The sequence below is a fragment of the Rhizophagus irregularis genome, chromosome 5, assembly GCF_026210795.1.
Source record: "Rhizophagus irregularis chromosome 5, complete sequence".
Lineage (NCBI taxonomy): Eukaryota > Fungi > Glomeromycota > Glomeromycetes > Glomerales > Glomeraceae > Rhizophagus > Rhizophagus irregularis.
This window is the reverse complement of record NC_089433.1, coordinates 3,023,930-3,040,020: the sequence shown is the minus strand read 5'-3', so window position 1 is coordinate 3,040,020 and position 16,091 is coordinate 3,023,930. Positions and strand designations below refer to the sequence as shown.

At 26.2% G+C, this 16,091-nt stretch overlaps 2 protein-coding genes across 2 annotated transcripts; both read right to left on the bottom strand.

The window, feature by feature from the left end:
* Positions 1-8,615: 8,615 nt before the first annotated feature.
* Positions 8,616-8,873, bottom strand: OCT59_025201 (uncharacterized protein; the record flags this gene model as incomplete). Its single annotated transcript, XM_066136791.1, has 1 exon — positions 8,616-8,873. The coding sequence occupies one exon, from the start codon at positions 8,871-8,873 to the stop codon at positions 8,616-8,618; it is 258 nt and encodes an 85-aa protein (XP_065991930.1).
* A 72-nt stretch (positions 8,874-8,945) lies between these two features.
* OCT59_025200 (uncharacterized protein) lies at positions 8,946-10,875 on the bottom strand (the record flags this gene model as incomplete). Its single annotated transcript, XM_066136783.1, has 5 exons — positions 8,946-9,335; positions 9,413-9,770; positions 9,838-9,972; positions 10,031-10,539; positions 10,726-10,875. 5 exons carry the CDS (start codon positions 10,873-10,875, stop codon positions 8,946-8,948), a joined length of 1,542 nt encoding a protein of 513 aa, XP_065991929.1.
* Positions 10,876-16,091: the final 5,216 nt, after the last annotated feature.

The window sequence follows — 16,091 nt, the reverse complement described above, 5'->3', positions numbered from 1 at the left end:
TTTTTTATTAAAATATTAAAAAACTGTTGCGAAATGGTTTTTTTTTCATTAAATTGAAATAAAAAAACGTTTCGTAACGTTTTTATTAAAATATTAAAAAACCGTTGCGAAACGGTTTTTTTCATTAAATTGAAATAAAAAAATGTTTCGCAACGTTTTTTTATTAAAATATTAAAAAACCGTTGCGAAACAGTTTTTTTCATTAAATTGAAATAAAAAACGTTTCGCAACGTTTTTTTATCAAAATATTAAAAAACCGTTGCGAAACAGTTTTTTTCATTAAATTGTAATAAAAAATGTTTTGCAACGTTTTTTATCAAAATATTAAAAAACCGTTGCGAAACAGTTTTTTTTCATTAAATTAAAATAAAAAACGTTTCGCAACGTTTTTTTATTAAAATATTAAAAAACCGTTGTGAAATGGTTATTTTTTTCATTAAAAATTGAAATAAAAAATGTTTCGCAACGTTTTTTATTAAAATAATTGAAACCCCGTTGCAAAACAGTTTTTTCATTAAATTGAAATAAAAAAATGTTTCGCAACATTTTTTTATTAAAATAATTAAAAACCGTTGCGAAACGGTTTTTTTTCATTAAATTGAATAAAAAAACGTTTCACAAACGTTTTTTTATTAAAATATTAAAAACCATTGCAAACCGGTTTTTTTTATTCGTTAAATTGTAATAAAAAATATTTCGCAACGCTTTTTATTAAAATGATTAAAAAACCGTTCGTAAACGGTTTTTTTTCATTAAATTGAATAAAAACGCTTTCACAAATGTTTTTTTATTAAAATATTAAAAACCCGTTGTGAAACGTTTTTTTTCATTAAATTCGGGGAAATAAAAAAACATTTCGCACCATTTTTTTTATTAAAATATTAAAAAACTGTTGCGAAATGGTTTTTTTTCATTAAATTGAAAATAAAAAAACGCTTCGCAACGCTTTTTTATTAAAATATTAAAAAACCGCTTGTGAAACAGTTTTTTTCATTAAATTGAAATAAAAAAATGTTTCGCAACGCTTTTTTATCAAAATATTAAAAAACCGTTCAGAAACAGTTTTTTTCATTAAATTGTAATAAAAAATGCTTTTGCAACGCTTTTTTTATCAAAATATTAAAAACCAAGCGTAAACAGTTTTTTTTCATTAAATTGAAATAAAAAAACATTTCGCAAACTTTTTTTATTAAAATATTAAAAAACCGCTTGTGAAATGGTTTTTTTTTCGTTAAAAAATTGAAAATAAAAAACGCTTTCGCAACGCTTTTTTATTAAAATAATTGAAAACCCGTTGCAAAACAGTTTTTTCATTAAATTGAAATAAAAAAATGTTTCGCAACATTTTTTTATTAAAATAATTAAAAACCGCTTAGCGAAACGGTTTTTTTCATTAAATTGAATAAAAAAACGCTTTCACAAACGCTTTTTTATTAAAATATTAAAAACCATTGCAAACCGGTTTTTTTTATTCGTTAAATTGTAATAAAAAATATTTCGCAACGTTTTTTATTAAAATGATTAAAAAACCGTTGCGAAATGGTTTTTTTTCATTAAATTGAATAAAAAAACGTTTCGCAAACATTTTTTTATTAAAATATTAAAAACTGTTGCGAAATGGTTTTTTTTATTCGTTAAATTGGAATAAAAAACGTTTCGCAACATTTTTTATTAAAATGATTAAAAAACCGTTTTGCAACAGTTTTTTTTTCATTAAATTGAAATAAAAAATGTTTCATAACGTTTTTTATTAAAATGATTAAAAAACCGTTGCGAAATGGTTTTTTTTTCGTTAAATTGGAATAAAAAACGTTTCGCAACATTTTTTATTAAATGATTAAAAAACCGTTGCGAAACGGTTTTTTATTCGTTAAATTGAAATAAAAAACGTTACGTAATGTTTTTTAAATAATGGATTCGAGTCAAAATCGGATTCATCTGATTTGATTCGTTTGGAACACTAAGTTGATAATCATGATGTTTATCAACCAACATATGTAGCACCAAAAAATTTTTTTAAAGATTTTCGGTTTATTTTTTTTGTAAACTAACTATGGACGCAGAAGACAACAATGAAGGAAGTTGTCATAATTCTGAGGATGAAATTGATGCGTCCCTACCGGCAACACCAGCAAGAAGATTAAGTAATTTAGAATCGTTAGAAAATGCTCAAAATAATCAAGGCAGTTTTGTATGGAGCCATTTCAAAAAAGATGAAAATTTTAAATATAATAAAAGAGCTACCTGTACTTATTGCAGCAAAACTTATATATGTTTTGGAGGTAGTACTACAAATATAACAAAACATTTAAAAAATGTTCATTCTATACAGCAAGAAACTCAGTCAACTGGAGTAAATGTTTTAGAAATGTTAAAAGCACTAAAGGTAAAAATAACTTCTTATTTTATTTTTATTTCATAAATTTTATTAATTAATAGATAATTGTATTATTATTTAGTGGTCATATGATCATAATGAAATGATAAATAATCTGGTAAAATGGATTGTTATTAAACAACATGCATTTACAATTGCTGAGGAGCCAGAATTTATCAATTTTATACATTCATTACACCCTACTGCGAAAATTCCCAGTGCTGACACAATTAAATCTCATATTTCGAATTTTTATAGAACTGACAGAGAAAAAGTTCAAAATATTTTGTTAAATATTCCAGGAAAAATTTCATTTACAATTGACTGCTGGACCAGTCCTTCAGTCAAATCATTTTTATCAATAACTGCACATTTTATTGATAAAGACTGGAAATTACAACATATACTGTTGGATTTTTTTGAAATGTTTGATTCACATACTGGGCAAAATTTAAAAGAAACATTTGTAACAGGTTTAGAGTATTTTTCAATGGAAAAAAAAGTATTTTTATTTTTTATTAGTTTATTTTGATTTTAATTTAATTAATTATCAAATTTACCAATATTTAATATTTATAGTTAATGGGCATTACATTAGATAATGCGTCAAATAATGCAGTATTCATTCGTTTATTAACTAATTGGGCAATAGTCAAAAGAATTTCTTTTGATAAAAATGATAATCATTTTAGGTGTTTTGCCCATGTCATTAATTTAAGTGTTCAAGCAGCATTGACCCAATTGGAAAGTGAAATTTCTAAGGTAAAATTATTATTTAACTTATTTATTATTTTATAAATTCTTTTTTTAATACTAATAAAATTATTATATCTTACAGCTTAGAGATCTTGTTAATAGAATTCGTGCATCTTCTTTACGTCATGAAAAATTAAAAATGGCATGTAAAAATAATCAATTAAAGGATTTAACACTTATACCTGACGTACCCACGAGGTGGAATTCCACTTACGAAATGATTTCAAGATCATTACAATTAAAAATTGTAAGTTGATTTTTGTAAATATTAAGTTTTTAATAATTTCAATTATTTATTAATTTTAATTATATAATTAGGCCATTGATTCTGTTACACTTAATGATCGTGATCTTAAAAAATATTTACTTACAGAGAATCAATGGGCTGAACTTGAAAAAATTAAGGATTTTTTATTTCTATTTCAACTATAATGTCTGGATTTACTTATCCAACACTTTCTGCTACTATTCCTTTATATAATATTCTTATTGATCATGTTGAAAATGTTATTGGAGATGTAAATGTTATTGGAGATAAAAATGAGGAAGTTATTGAAGATGTAGATGATGAATCTGAAGCTAATAGTGGCAACAACAATGAGAATGAATGGAGTCAAATTATAAAAAATGCTGCGAAAATATGCAGATTAAAATTGCTGGAGTATTACAACAAGACAAATTATTCATATTTAATTTCTACTATTTTGGATCCAAGATTGAAATTACAATATTACAAGGATAATGAATGGGGAGATGAATTAATAAATGATATCCAACAAAAGTTAGTATTTTACTAATTATTTATATTATTTACAATTATATATACTAATTTTATAATTTTATTAAATTTTTAGGTTTTTAAGTATGTATAATAAATCATATGCTGTTTCTATTCAATCTGATCAAACTGAAACTCCTAATAAAGAAAAGTCAGTAATGTCCTGTGTATTCAAATGTCGTCGTGTGGAAAGTTCTGCTGATGAATACCAAATATATCTTTCTTTACCCCAGCTTGATGGAAACGAAGATCCACTTGAATGGTGGAAGAATAATGAGCAACAATTTCCAAGCCTTGCTAAAATGGCACGTGATTTTTTATCAATCCCAGCCACAAGTCACTGGTAAAAAAATGGTCTATCCTACACATATCCTACACATATCTTACATATATCGGGTACTCAAAATGTAGAAAATCATACACAAATAATACACATATCATACACATATCGGGTACTTATATATATAGTATACCTATCAGGTACCTGATATATGTATGATATATATATTAGTACCCGATATGTGTATGATATGTGTATTATTTGTGTATGATTTTCTACATTTTGAGTACCCAATATGTGTAAGATATGTGTAGGATAAATCATTTTTTTACCAGTGAGTGTACCTTCTAAGCAAGTTTTTTCATCAGGAAAAAATTTGATTACTGATAAAAGAAACCGGTTGGTTGGGAAAACTATAAGAATGTGTTTATGTTTAAGGTCGTGGTGATCATTATCATTGTTTAACAGTAGTTAGTTTAATAATTTTAATATTTCTTATTTTATCTTTGATAATATCTCTATTATTATAAATAGGTTTAATTCATTTGTAAATAGATTTAATTATAAATAAAGTTTAAATGAAACATAATGTGTAAAGTCAAGCAGACTTGTTAATTGACCATCAATAAATTAAAAGATTAAATCAGAATTTTATGAAAAAACGCTGATTCGGTGCTTTTTGATAAAAAAAATGAAAAAGACGCCGAAAAACGGCATCTTTTTTCATAAAATGATATGAAAAGATGCCAAAACAGCATCTTTTTTGATAAAAAAAATGAAAAAGATGCGAAACGGCATCTTTTTTAATAAAAAAAATGAAAGAGATGCCATTTTGGCATCTTTTTTCATAAAATAATACGAAAAGATGCTGAAATAACATCTCTTTTCATGAAATAATATGAAAAGACGCCGTTTTGGCATCTTTTTTGATAAAAAAATGAAAAAAATGCCATTTCACCATCTTTTTTGATAAAAAAAATGAAAAAATGCCGTTTCGGCATCTTTTTTGATAAAAAAAATGAAAAAATGCCGTTTCAGCATCTTTTTTGATAAAAAAAAATGAAAAAAATGCCATTTCAGCATCTTTTTCATAAAATAATATGAAAAGATGCCGTTTCAGCATCTCTTTTCATAAAATAATACAAAAAGATGCTGTTTCGCATCTTTTCTTTTCATAAAATAATACAAAAAGATGCTGTTTTGGCATTTTTTTTGATAAAAAAAATGAAAAAAATGCCGTTTCGGCATCTCTTTTCATGAAATAATACAAAAAGATGTCGTTTCGGTATCTCTTTTCATAAAATAATATGAAAAGATGCCGAAACGGCATCTTTTTTGATAAAAAAAATGAAAAAGATGCAAAACGGCATCTTTTTTGATAAAATAATACGAAAAGATGCCGAAACAGCATCTTTTTTGATAAAAAAAAATGAAAGAGATGCTATTTCGGCATCTTTTTTCATAAAATAATACGAAAAGATGCTGAAACGGTATCTTTTTTGATAAAAAAATGAAAAAATGCTGTTTCGGCATCTTTTTTCATAAAATAATACGAAAAGATGCTGAAACGGTATCTTTTTTGATAAAAAAATGAAAAAATGCTGTTTCGGCATCTTTTTCATAAAATAATACGAAAAGATGCTGTTTCAGCATCTCTTTTCATGAAATAATACGAAAAGATGTTATTTCGGCATCTCTTTTCATGAAATAATACAAAAAGATGCTGTTTCGGCATCTTTTTTGATAAAAAAAATGAAAAAAATGAAAAAAATGCCGTTTCAGCATCTCTTTTCATGAAATAATACAAAAAAATGCCGAAACGGCATCTTTTTTGATAAAAAAAATGAAAAAGATGCGAAACGACATCTTTTTTGATAAAATAATACGAAAAGATGCCGAAATGGCATCTTTTTTGATAAAAAAATGAAAGAGATGCCGTTTCGGCATCTTTTTTCATAAAATAATACAAAAAGATGCCGAAACAGCATCTTTTTTGATAAAAAAATGAAAAAAATGCCATTTTGGCATCTTTTTCATAAAATAATATGAAAAGATGCTGTTTTAGCATCTTTTTTGATAAAAAAAAAATGAAAAAAATGCCGTTTCGGCATCTTTTTTATAAAATAATACGAAAAGATGCCAGAACGGCATCTCTTTTGATAAAACAATACGAAAAGATGCCATTTCAGCATCTTTTTTGTAAAAAAAAATGAAAAAGATGCTTTTTCGGCATCTTTTTTCATAAAATAATATGAAAAGATGCCGAAATGTCATTTTTTTCATAATATAATACCATTTTTTTAACGTTTTTATTTATACATTAACAAAAAAAAATGCTTTTCCCTACGGTTTTTAACCGTGTTAGTAAAAAAAGTAGCGAAAAGATATTTATTTAATAAAAAAACGTCTTTTGCAACATTTTTTAACTGTATTAATGAGAAACGTTGCAAAACGTTTTTATTTGATAATTTACCGATAAAAATCATTTTTGCAATGGTTTTTAACTGTATTAATAAAAACGTTGCGAAAAACGTTTTTTATTTGATAATTTGTCAATAAAAAGTCATTTCGCAATGTCTTATAACTATATTAAAAAAACGTTGCGAAAGACTTTTTTATTTGATTTAATTATGAAAACCGATTCGGATCCAGATCGGATCCGGATCGGATCAAATCAAATCAGTTGGGATTTGGATCAGATCGGATCGAATCTGATTTTATTTGATTCGAATTTGGATCAGATCAGATTTGACTAAAATCCGGTCTGATCTGATCCGTTTGGAACACTAATTGTATTGCATTGTGCTTTAAATTTAATATTTGCCTAATTTCAAACCTATAATCGTTGTCATCATATATTAACTAAATCAAATAATTACATTTGTATTATTTTTTTCATTTCATTTCAATATGTTGGTTTTTTACTCTTTTGCCAATGCTTTCCGTTCATTTCAATTTAACTTTAAATGCGATACTATTCTTATTATTATACTTTAGATTTTTATGACTTAATACACTATAAAATGTACTAGATGTTTTTTTTCATTTTTTCACTATGACAATTTCGACTTTCCGTCCTATTCATAAATTAATTAGCTTTTGAACTAATAATAGTCATAAATTACATCATTTACCTTTAGTAGATCGACCTATAGATTTCAATCTATTAATACAATCTTCTAGGCTTCACTGGTAAAAAAATGGTCTATCTTACACATATCCTACACATATCTTACATATATCAGGTACTCAAAATGTAGAAAATCATACACAAATAATACACATATCATACACATATCGGGTATTTATATATATAGTATACCTATCAGGTACCTGATATATGTATGATATATATATTAGTACCCGATATGTGTATGATATGTGTATTATTTGTGTATGATTTTCTACATTTTGAGTACCCAATATGTGTAAGATATGTGTAGGATAAATCATTTTTTTATCAGTGCTTCTAGTATTTATACAATCTGTCACAATAATGTTGGTATGATTAGTACAATAATTATAAAAATTAATAATAAGTAAATTCATTACCTTTAAGTAATTTGTTGTATTCTCCATCCTTAAACTTAATAACTTTAAAAATGGATCCAAAATCAATAATATCTTGATTTTTGCTTTGAAAACTTTTTAAAATTCTATTTGATAGCTCCAAACTTGACAGTTTAACTCTTCCCTTTTTATCAAGTAAAATATTGGAACTCTGAAAATCAGAATAATTTAATAATAATTGATTTAAAATAATATGCAAATTTTTATAAGAAATTATCATACAATATTGATGCCAAAAATATCTTCTTCGTGCAAATATAATATTAATCTCGCAATTTGCACAATTATATTTACAAAATCGTCCATATAAATAGTTTGACGACTATTTTGAAAATACTCAATTATTTTCCCATTTTCTGCAAATTCCAATACTAAGGAAAATGGCTTATCCTTTCCTTATAATTTAAATGTTAATTTAATGAAATTTTTTATTTTTTTAAAATTAATTTAATATACCTTTTCTAGTCACTCCATATATTGTTGAAACAGAACAGTAATTCACTTGACGATAAAGTTGAATCTAAATAAATGCCGAAAAAAATTTTTAATTTATCTTAAAATAAACAGCAAAATATGCAATAACAACCTCACAGAACATTTCATTCATGCATTTATCATTATCATAAAGTAGTGATTTTATCGCAAAATGATGAGTTTTGTAAACCATGCTGTATACTTCTAAGCAATGACCTTCATATATCTTAATAACATTTTTAAATTCTTCATATTTGTACAGCTCGAGAACTCTAGCCGCAGCAACATTTAATATTAGGTGCCAAATTTATTTTTTAAAAAAGATCACGTGATTTCGGCCTGCATTAAGAATTTATTATAATTTTGGCCAAATTTAAAAACTAAAATTTGGTTAAAATATCTTGAAGTATATTATTAGGAATTACACGATGTCTTTTATACTTTTTAACTGCATATTCCGCCTGTTTCACATTTAATCCCTTCCTATATGCATCCATATATCTAAAAGATTTTCTAGCAAATGCTCTTATCTCTAATAAAGAAACATGATCTAATGCAACAGGAACAACTTGCTGCAAGCCATTCCATGTATAGTTACAATTATTTCTTGAATAACGTTTTGTAGCACTCCAATACATTTCAATGTAATTAAGCTCGCAGTGAAATTTTGGATAGAAAATTACCTTGTGACCCTTACTTTCAATAATTTCTTAAATCATGCATTTCTGGGCAAGAAAATCAGGTTGATTTTCTAAAATATGTTGCATACAGCATTGATTATCTATTGTTTCCTTATTTTTACAAAAACCTTTTAAACCTGGTGTTAATAATTGGCGTTCATATAAAATTTGCTTCATTCCTTTTTGTTTTCCACGAAGAGATTCTTCAGGATGATTGTCAGGAAAATTCATAAATTGAACATTACCATTAAAAATAGTGTTTCTCATTTTTGGTTGTTTACCACCTGGTCCCACATTCATATGGCTCGCAATAAGAGCATCAGAACTAAATGCACCATGTGAAGTGAAATTATCAAATGCAAAAACTGCAACAGCTCCAGGATGAGTTGCTTCAAATATTGGGATTGCACGATCAACAACCTATAAAACCATTAAATTTATTTCAATAATAATAAAAAAAAAAATAATTAAAAATAAAGTAAAATAAAATCAATTACTTGTTGAACTAATAATTCAACATTCCACCAACCGTCATAATTTGTTTCTGGATTCATTATTACTCTAGCTTCATATGGAATATTATTAGCAACTTCTGACAGTTTTTGTTCTTCACTTAATTGTAATCGTCCAATTGTTTCACACAAAAAATCGCTAACATGAATACTTCTTTCTCTTCCTTTCTTGCGAAGTGGTTGCTCTCCATGTGATGCCCATCCAGATTGCCTCCCATCATTAGAATGAAAAGTGGTTTCATCATGAGTTACCAGAATATGCAAATGTTCATTTTCTTGTAAATTAGGATTAATTTGAATTTCCAGATTATCATCCTCAAATTTTGGCATTAATTTTTCGTAACTGGATTTAATAAAATTAATTGAATAAAAAAAAATTAAAAATAATTTAAGATATTAGAATTTTTTACCTCGCCATTTGCTCCAAAAACTTTGACCTATACGCAATTACATCAGGTCTTTCATGACCATCAACATAAACACCTTTTTTAAATTGTTTAAACTCAAATCCCATTTTATTAAGCCAATTTCTTGTCATTCTTGTGCTAAATTGAAAATTCAAATTAATTTTAAATCAATAAAACAAGATTTTTTAATTCAAACCTAATTGTTGTTTCCTGTTCAATTCCAAGTGATGGGAAAACAACATTTTTTACATAATCAACAAAATCAGCAACATAAAATTCAAATTTGTTTTCATGTAAATATGTTGCTATTTGCATTTGAACATCTTCATCATCAAGTAAACTTTTAATTTTGCAGTGTTTTTCCCGTTTTGAAATTGGAATAGTTTCACCATTCTTTACCAATTTTTCCCATTCTCTAAGACAACGTGCAAAGTATGGCCCTTTATTTAATTGCTGTGCAATACTGAGGCTTGTTTTGATTTTTGGTTCTTCATGATTAATAAGTCTAAGATACTGCAATAAGGCAGTTAGCCTTAATTTATATCCACTATCCAAATTACCACTCTTTACTTCATTTTCGAGAGATTTAATTAATTGTTCATAATTAAAATGTTCTTTACATTCAGAATTTTGATCATCAGAATTTTGATTATCGGATTGATTATCAGGTTTATCAGGATCGCTAGGTGGGTGAGATTGAAGTGACTGGATTAAAAAAATTTGTTATTTGCTGACCATTTTCAGCCAAAAGCTTTTTGGCTTGTGCTTTTTTTCTTTTTTTTGTTCGAACAGAATTTCCAATATAAACTGATTTTCAGACAGATAGCACATAATTTTTCATTCCGTTTAATAAGACTCCAACAAAAGTTTCAGCTTTTCGTCAAGCTCAACATCTCCCCATATAAATTCTTCATTGTCTGAATTATCATCATCTAAATTATTATTAACATCTAAAGGCACCAAAAGCTTATTTTTATTTTTTTCTTGTTTATTTTTAGCTAAACTTTTTATTTGTTTTCCACGTTTTGAAAGTGGTGGCATAATAAAAATGGAAAAAAAAAATTTAATCAAAAAAATTTTTTTTTTCAGCTTATTTGAGCAATAGGTGCGAAAATCTTATTGGTGCCAAATTTAAAGATCTCATATATATAACTAAGGAAATTTACACATGAAAATTTGACAATAACTTTTTAAGGAGTAATCAGATTTAAAAAATCTCATCGTAATTCAAAAGCTGAAGATAAATTACATTAAAGTACGATGAGTTTTTAAAAATAATTTTATTTTTCAAAAAGTAGATACATTTTAAAAATAGTGTACTAAATTTGTTGTGACTAAGGTTCTCAAGCTGTACAGTTTGAGTAAGTCATTGTTAATTGAATCTTCAATCTACTGCATTAGAAATTGGAATAATTAGAAAGAAATATAACTTTATCGTTAATTGTTATTATATAAGATATTATAGTTACATCAAAACTATTTATGATGTAATGATACTAAAAAAAGAAATTCAACAAATTGATAAGAAATCACGTGGAGTTTATTACATATGTCTAACGCTAATAAGAGAAGTAGGCCTTTTGTAGAACTTTTACGTAATCACTATGAGCATATTTAAAATGTCAAGGTTATCATGTGCTTTTTGATGGCTTTTAATATAAAAATTCTCAAATCAGTGACCCACTCAATCAGCCACAAACTTAATTGATAACTCAGTCAGCGGAAAATAAACTTGATCGATTGCATGATTGCAGTTTTAAAGACTTTAAACGAGATATCAAATTTGGATCATTCTCATCTGAATCGGAATAATCGTAGATATTGGGACCCTTCTCTTCTGAATCTGAATCAAACTTGTTGTTTTGCATTTCGTTTAAACAAAAAAAAATCAAATTATTTATATAAAAAATTGTAACCACAATATATGTTTACCATAACAGATTAGTAATTAAGTCAATAATTTCAAAACACAAATTCTTATAACAGATACGTGGCTAACTTTCTTTTCTCTTTTATCTAAGAAGATTCCTTGCGAGCTTAAACTAAAAATAAAAGAAAATGAAGCGTCAGTAGCGTTCCTACATTAAAATTCCAAAAATTCTCAATATGTAGTCCAAACCTACCTTTTTTGCGAATTTCAACTGTTTCAAAAAGATTTTCGCTGTTTCTAAAGAAAGAATTTTAAGCCAAACGCACATATATCAGTGTGCCCGTCATTATTAGCTTCCTCAGTAACATCAACAAATTTTCCACCCCACGTGATTTTGTAAAATTCATCACCGGCATCACACCCTACCGTGTTTTCACTTTTTATATTTATCTGAGGGACTTAGTTTTTTTTTGCCTCATAAAATTTATTTTTTCACATTCCCTTAAATATCACCGGTTACGTGGGGATAGAAATTTTATAATAAAATTGTTGGTGTTATAACGGAACATGTTATTATTATAGCGTGTACGTGTCGATATGCCTGTCATAAATAGCGCAAAACAATATTCATTATGCCACATCAAGTACGTAACGCGTACTTGTTTTGACGTCCGTCAATTATAACGTGCAACGAGTTTGTTTTGCCTGTCATACATGGTGCTTACCCCCATCATAAAAGTTAACGCGCAGCGAGTTTGCTTTGCCCGTCACACATGGTATTTATTATCCTGTTTATCCTACTATAGCGGATAACGCGCAATGAGTATGCTTATCCCATCACAAAAGTTAACGCGCAACAAGTTTATTTTGCCCATCATACATAGTAACTCGCAACGAGTTTGTTTCGTATGTGTAATTATTATTGAAAAAACAATTATAAAAAGTCTCTGAAACTCTGATAAAATTAAAATTTTTTTTAATATCATGGATTTGTCTGCGGGAAAATAAGATAAACTTGTCAAAAGTTTAAAAACAATTATAGATTCCATTAAAGAAGAGAGCTATTTTTTTATGTTTAAAGAAAATAAAGAAAATAAAGAATTTATCCCTTTTATTCTCGATGATAAAGTTTATTTTTTGAAAAATAATGAATTAATTATTAGTGATAATTTAACTCCTAGGGATTTATTTGAAAGAGCGGGATTTGAAACTAGGAGCGTGAGTATATTCAAAAGTAGTTTATCATTTTAACTTAATACGTTCATTTTGCTTATATTGTACTTTACAGAAACCTTAAGTTTTCAGACTATGCCGAATTGATATAATCACGATGTTAAATTCATATCACGGTGATATCAATTTATGGGACAATATCATTATGATATTACTGTAATATTATTTTGATAATAACACAGTATATCAAATTGATATTGTAAAAATGTTTATTTGAAAAGATATCAAATTGGCATCGTTATGATATCATTTCAATAGCGATAATTTCTTTAAAAAATGTGAAATAAATATGATATCAATATGATATTGTATTAATATTGACTCAGTATATTGAAAAGATATCAGGAAAATATATATGTGAAGAAATATCGAATTGACATCGCTTTGATATCGTCAAAAAAGTGATATTGACACGATATCGACATGATATCATTTCAATATTAACTTGGTATATTAAAAAGAAAAAGACAAAAATACAATTTGATGTTGATTTTTTTGAATTTCAAAATTTTTTATCAAAATATTGATTTATGGTCATTATGGGCTTTATGGCATTATTAGTTAATAGTTAGTTATAGTTAAAGAATTGCAGAAACAAATCATGTAAGCAAGAAAATATCCACGAAATATATAGTATAACATAGTACCCTTCATCTTTTTCGTAAAATAGTATCTCAAATTTAAATTACAGTCTTCGAAGACTTCACTGCACTATATATGCAAAGTATACGGCAAAATTTGATGTCAAAGTGAAATGCGTATTCTCAATGAAGAATGAACAAACAATTAAAGAATAATAAATAAGCAGCCATATTTGTAAATTCCATATTTATACTATTCTTAAAGAAAAAGAAAATAAATGATAACAAATATTTGCGAGACACTTCTACGTTGATAGAAAAAAGAAAAATTCGCAAGAATTTTCTTGATACTGCTTAAAAATTAAATGTGATACCGCTTATTTTAATGCTAATTAATAAATTAAAGTCACGATTAAAATAAGCAGTATCACATTTAAACCTTAAAAATTAAACAGTGTTAAGAAAAATTCTCATGAATTTTTCTTAACGATCAGAATTTCATTAATCAGCATTTAAACTTTAGAATTAAGCAGTACCAAGAAAATTCGCATGAATTTTTCTTACCATTGTTTAAATAATCCTACTTGCAGCTAAGGTTGCTTGTCTAAACCTCTTCAAAATCCTACGATTAGTTTCGTCAAAATTTTACTATAGATTTATTATAGTTTCGGCAGAGTTTCGGCAGTTTCAGCATTTATAATAAGTTTCGGCAGTTTTGCCTTTCTCCAAAGTTTTGCCAGTTTTTTAATATAACTTTAATATAGTTTCGGCAGAATTTCGCTTTTCGGCGAAACGCCATCTTGCCTAAACCCCTAGGTTTCAGCAAGCAACCTTACTTGCAGCTGATCCAAGAAGACAATGCCACTTTAAATTTTAAATTTACACTTAAGCAGTATCAAGAATTTATTGTTAACATACAATAAAATCACGCGACATATATATAAAGTCCAAATTAAGTATTACTTTAAAAATAAAAGCAGTATATATATAATTTGCAGAGATTTTAATAAAAATTTGTTCTCAAATTACATTTTTGGACGAATGGAATATTCTTTATTTTTTTACCATTAATTAATTAATATATGATTTATATAAATAAGGTTATGTAAAAAATTAGCAGAAAAGCATATTTTTATTATCTAATTTATTATATAATATGAATCAATGTTATTTTTTATTAACATAAAATAATCTAAAGCTCTAATTTTAAAAATTTAAAATTATTTGACATTGCATTAATAATATATTGTAATATACTTTACTAAAAATGGCCAATTTTTTGAAATATTTTTATAGACCTAGATACAATGGCTTTCAAAACAATTGTGCAATTATTTTGTAAAATTTTTAAAATATATCAAGATATATTTGAGGTATTTTTGAGATTAAAATATTAAAATAATATCAAAGTTAATTATATTATAATAATAAAATAATAACAAAAACATTAAAAAATTATTGTGATATTATTATGAGTTATTTTTATAGACCTAGATACAATATAATTACAAAATAATAACAAAAATATAATAAAACCATTTTGATGTATTAAATGTATTTTTGTAGTATTTCAAAATTATTACAAAATCATTTCAAAAAATTGGCCATTTTTAGTAAAGTAAGCATTCAAGACTAAAAATATTTAAAATAATAAATCTATTCTTTCCTCATCCTTTTCGTCCTCCTCATCCTCCTCATCCTTCTCATCATTAATTTCATTTTCTAATAAATCATTTCCTCTATTCACGCCAATATATAAATTTCTTAAATATTCATACCTTTTTTTTTTTACATTTTTCCTTATATTCTTTATATAATCTTCTTCCTTCATCAGCACTAACTAAATTATTGGTTTAAACTAATATTAACCAACGTTCATAATTATAAGTATTCATGCGATTTGCAGAAAAAAAAGTAGTGTTAAGGTCAGGAAAAGCGTCAAATATATTATAGTTATTATTTGCCAGATTTAATAACCTTTCTATGCGTTTGGCTCTTTGGATAATTAATTTTAATTTGCTTCCTGTTAACTGTCCGTTACCACCACTTTTTATTATACTTCTTATAACGTTAGTTTTAATTGTTTGTCCTTTGTTCCGTTCATGATATATTTTAAAATACGTTTCTAGAGTTCGAAAATGTTGTAATATTTTTAGACAATAATGAAATTGATCTCTTCTTATATAGTCTGCTTGTACTTCTTGTTCCAACGAAGTTTTATAAATGTCAAAGATATTCTTTGACAGTTTGGAACAAGCGGCTTTTATTTTGGTTTCACGTTCTTCTGATGGTTGTTGTAGTAATAATATAAAATCTACCGCAAAATAATAGGTCAGAAAGAATGAGATTAATTAAATGAACAGCTACTACTCGAATCATAATAATAAATCATTGCACCTGTATTATATGAATTTTTACTGCTTTCTCCTAATTCTTTAGTCCAATGACTACTTGTTGAAACTAGCGACTCTTCTTGATCATTATTTAAAATATAACTGAGTGAGTGACCTAAATAAAAAAAAAATTAGTTAGGTATTAATTAAATTAAATCATTTGTGCCTGTACTACAGTAT